Source organism: Vigna angularis, chromosome 1 (assembly GCF_016808095.1).
Source record: "Vigna angularis cultivar LongXiaoDou No.4 chromosome 1, ASM1680809v1, whole genome shotgun sequence".
NCBI classification, from domain to species: Eukaryota; Viridiplantae; Streptophyta; class Magnoliopsida; order Fabales; family Fabaceae; genus Vigna; species Vigna angularis.
In genome coordinates, this window is record NC_068970.1 from 57549704 (window position 1) to 57554644 (window position 4941).

The 4941-nt window shown below is 36.2% G+C and overlaps 1 protein-coding gene across 1 annotated transcript; it reads right to left on the reverse strand.

Moving 5' to 3' along the window:
• Positions 1-592: 592 nt before the first annotated feature.
• On the reverse strand, positions 593-3403 carry LOC108323773 (uncharacterized). Its single transcript, XM_017556507.2, has 2 exons — positions 2930-3403; positions 593-2192 (listed from the first exon to the last, which is right to left on the reverse strand). The coding sequence occupies exons 1-2, from the start codon at positions 3008-3010 to the stop codon at positions 1098-1100; spliced, it is 1176 nt and encodes a 391-aa protein (XP_017411996.1). The 5' UTR covers positions 3011-3403; the 3' UTR covers positions 593-1097.
• Positions 3404-4941: the final 1538 nt, after the last annotated feature.

Here is a 4941-nt window from a genome sequence, read left to right on the forward strand (position 1 = left end):
TAATGCTCAAAACTAAAATAAATAAAAATAAAAGCTCTCCTAACGTTCACTTCTCTTGAACCAAAAATACCCAAAATGATAAAAATTAAATTTGTAACAGTAGAAAAAGAAAAGATAATAAACTACGTTGGGCTACATACATTCATGAACACCGACCAAATCTCCCCCACATGAAATTGGTAGATACTATGAATCATAGAAAATTATATCAAAGAGAACTTCGCAGCTATCTCTTAAATTATAGGTTAAATATAGAACAATGAAATCTACAGATGATTCTTCAAATTCACTCTCTTATCACCCTTACCAATCCTGTTATAAAGGCTGAACAATAGCCCGTTTTGATGTTCAATTTCAACAAGAGCACTTTATTGATGATAGTAAACACATAAACCCTTATTCTGAAATGGTTAAAATTAATGTATTAGAAAATTATAGAAGTGGTTGATTATGAACACACATGCCTTACTGTGAAATGGTTAAAAGAGAAACGTTCAGAAGGATAAGACGTGCATGTGCTAAGAAAATACATAATATAAAATGAGTGAGATACCTCTTCTTTGAGAATACCATTATAATGAAGAAAAAGAAATTAATGGAATACAGCAGACTATATTTATATAATGCAAAGAACTGAGTCAGTATTGTGATGATATAGTAGACCAACCAATCGGATTAGATAATTAGCATAAACAAAGAATAATACGAAAATAATTGGTCTGCAAAACAAAACTTCCCATACAGGAAAAAGTGGGGGATTTTAGACTAATTTCGTGTATTGGGGATCAATCACATTAATGATAAACACGGTTCATGAAGACAAGCCTCTTCTCAAACAGTCGCTCAAAGGTAGAAATGCTGCTGCTCCCCTCGAATGAAGTCCAGGTCTAAACTATATACAGAATTCCCTCTAGATCAAAGAATTTATCCGAAATGAATGAATTCCCAAAGAATATCTCACTGGACAAAGATAGAGCTGTATGAGTGAAACTGACACACAATCATCACAACCACAGTTAAAAACCCAGAGGAGAGTCACTTGAGCTGTACAAGCTACAAGCTCAGAACAAGCCAGTATCAGAAATGACTTTCCAAAATCATTTTTCTCTTTTGCAATTTCCAGGCAAAAGGAATTTATACTTCTCAGCATTTTCCAGAAGAAAAGCAGGAAGATGAACTGCAGAATAGGAATGTGGTATTGGTCCCATTTTGCCAATGATATCCTTGAAAGTGTACTCCTCCGGCAGCATATCAAACAAATCAGCACCTTTGCATATTACCTTCTGAATTCTATCAGGATTTAAATAGTGAGAGAATCTGACTCTATCATAGTGGCTGTAGGCTTTCATCTTAAAAATGAAATCACTGATCCGACGGAAGCAAAAGCTACAATGCCAGCCAGCATCGGCCAGCATGTCATCAGATTGGCGATAATGTGCATACCTTGTCTTCCCAGTCTGATACCTGTGAATTGAAGCCCTCCAACTCTTATCATCAACGCGAAATTCAAATGAATAGAGATAGTTTTTCAGCTGCAGATGAAGGATTGAGGGTACTTCATCACACCACCTCAGGAGATTAATAGTGTGAGCGCTTGGTATCTCATCCACATCAGACATAATCAACAAGTCATCATCACTAATACCAGCTATCTTGAGGAGCTGGTCCAATGCTACACGCTGATATGCCTCCTCAACAAATGGGTTTTCTCCCTTCTTAAATCTCCCACCAATAGTACCATAAGTTAATCGTGGCTCGATAAATTTGAACTGCTCCCTATTGCTTTGGAAAACCAGAGGTTTGGGCAATCCGGTAAACGTAGAATTTGATTCAAGGAGAACAAAATCAGTTATGTAAGGGTACAGTTCTCTCCATCGCAAGGTTAGTATTTCCAACTCATTACTAAACAACACAGCATCATAAACACGTCTAGGATATTCCCGGACTCCCCAGCCATGAAGTCTGCAGAGATTCTCCATGGTGACATTTTCGTTATAGTAATGAGGGATGACATTGAAAGGCTTTGGTGCTTTTTCCCATAGGGGCCTCAGAAAGTAAGAGATCTTTTGCCCATGTATATAGAATCCAAAGATGCACATTGGGACAACGGCAAACATGAAGATGTAGGTTTTAACATCCAAACCACGCAGAATGCAACGAATCCTTGACATGCTTGAAACTTGACTTGATTCCTGCATAATTAAGGAACAAAACATATAAGAAAAAACACCTTCGAGAATGAAAAATCATGAAATAAACATGTGATGCAGAATCATACAATCTTATAAAAATTCCAATGCTGCTCTCTATCGGTGCAAAATTTCAAGCATCATACAACTCTAATCACCGATTGCAATCACAACCAGAGCTTAATCATGTAGCGATACGAATCATGCCCCGGAAAATCCCAAATGCAAGCGGTTCGTGAGAGAAACCTTGCACCCGTCCAAACCCAATTATGCTACAACAGAAACGAAAACCCTTTCCCTCCAAACCGAAAAATCTTCCAAAAATAGGAAGAAAAAAGAAGAGGGAAAGGGTGTCTTCCCTGGCGTTCACTTACAATCCCAAAAAATAGTTTCGAACGTTTGCTAAAATTAGAAAAAAAAAAAAACAACCGCTAAAACATCCGAAACGCAGCTTTATCGGATACCTAAGTTCAGATCACGAAAAAATCTCTCGCGCACACCAAATTCCTTTTAAGAAAAATAAAAACAAACAACAGAAAAAGAGCAAATCTAGGAGAAAATTTCTGAGTCAATCCACCGATATAGATTACACAGCAATCCACATCAACATTGAAAACCCATTGAATTTGAGTTACCCAATAGGCGACAAGTAAGAAAAACTTTTATCCACACCGCAAACGGAAAAAGCAACATTTAATTTTTAAAAAAATAAAAAAAAATAATAATTTTCCACAACACACCTGGCCACAAACATTGCTGCACAGATCATCGGTCTTCTTAGAAGAGTAATTCCCTCCAGCCTCGCCCATCATCCACCACATTTCGGCGTCGAAGGAATGAAAGAATGAATGAAAAGAAAAGCAGATCGGCGTGTGAAATCTTAGCGTATAAGGAAAAAAGCGCGTGTGAAGGGAGCAAAAGACAGAGGAAGGAAAATCCGAGGTTTATAGTTTGGGTATAGGGAGGAAGAGAGTCGAGGACGGAAGAAACAAGGAGGTAATGTCCTCTCTGTAACTTTGGAAATGGGTGGTAGTTGTCGTCTCCACACAGCTAAGCTTGCTCTCCAACGGAACTGATAAAAAAGTTCCCGTTACCTGATTGATTGAGATTCCCCTTTCTCTATGCTATTCTTATTTTCTCCCCTATTTTTATTTATAACATAAAGTCTTCACCCAGACTATGCTTTTACTCAGTCTCCCACTCCCTACTCTTCTCCACGCGTTCTTATGTTCTGTTTATTGACTCCCTACTCTTCTCCACGCGTTCTTATGTTCTGTTTATTTTCTCTAATAACCTCGCTCCTAATAATACCATTCATAACTTATCTAACCAAAATATTTTAAATAATATCAGAGATAAGATTTCTTTTTTTTTTCCTTGATAATTATTCAGATAAATTTTATTTTATTTCTCTTATTAAAAAAAAGTCACACACACTCACAAGAAAACAGGGTACTTATTCGCTTCGCGTTGAGAATTTCCAAAGGCTACAGTACACGTGTCAGCCAGCGTATATGTGCCCGGTTTTGCTTTATTTATTGAATCCAATATATTCGTTACACTACAAGTGGTAGAAATAATTGTTTTCAAATAAAAATTATCCAATTTATTTAGTTTAATGTAGACTTTTTTTTATTGGAAGTATCTCAAGAAGACAATTTGTTGGATATTTTCTTCAACACTTAACTGGGTGTGTAATGATAAGAATAACTTTGTACGACTTTGTTTCACATGTGCATCTTCCTTTTTTGTTTTCTTACAAAATTGATTAAAAAATTAAACAGATTTATAAACATGAAATGAAACGTATAAATGACTTTGCGTAATTTTTAATAAAATTAGCCAATAATAAAATGGATAATATAGTGTTAAAGGAGCGTGTCACATTTGTGTTGGTTACACTTGTGATGGCAAAAACGAAGAGTGTTACGCGTTGGTTTGGGTGAAGCTGAGACGACGTCGTCGTTTTGAAGAGTACGTGGTAATGGGAAGCGGCAAAGGAGGTGTTTGGCTTATGCGTGTGCTGGAACAGTCCAATCCAAGACTGGCACGACGAGATGTTGGGTTGCGACGATAAAGTGTTTATTTAGGAGCATAAGTTAACCTAATTAATTAATTATTATACAGGGTTTCATCTGGGAGCATAAGTTAACCTAATTAATTATTATTAATTTAAAATTAAATAATGAGAGAGCAACGAGGAAATTGACAAGTATAAGGAAGAGAAACACGTTAGAGTGGGCCACGTTTAGCAATGAGGTGGAAACTGGTTGTGCCGTGGGCCCCCACCACGAGTTTGTCGCTTATCGTGGCCCGCTTCGTTGTGATGTGGGCCTGCCCTCGAACCGCCAACCAAGTCAAGCTTTAACCAACGTCTTCCTTTAAGGAGAAACCCTAATATTTTATAACCATCCTTATTATTACTATTATTGTTCCTTAGAATATAATTACCAATGTGACTGAAAAGAAAATAAAAATAACGAAGAGAATCATTGTCCTCTATTATTTTGTATCCTGACCCTACTCGACTAAATTGTAGTATACGAGATAATAATCCTATGCTAGGCTAAGGGCTTACAAAGTTGTCGATTTAATGTCACATTTCTTTTTACAAAATATTAAAAATAGCCTCTCGATTCAAAAACGGAACAAACTTGTGTTTTTCTTAAATGATTTTGTTTCATAATCTAATATTAAATATTTTAAAGATTATTTTTTAGGAATAAAATTATAATAATTTATAATCATAAAT

What these genes read in the sequence shown, in the direction of transcription:
- LOC108323773 (XM_017556507.2), bottom strand. Translation starts at nt 3,010, where the DNA reads ATGTGGTGGATGATGGGCGAGGCTGGAGGGAATTACTCTTCTAAGAAG. An exon ending in GCAGCAATGTTTGTGGCCAG is followed by an intron (nt 2,193 to 2,929) that starts GTGTGTTGTGGA and finishes TTAATTATGCAG; the next exon opens with GAATCAAGTCAAGTTTCAAG.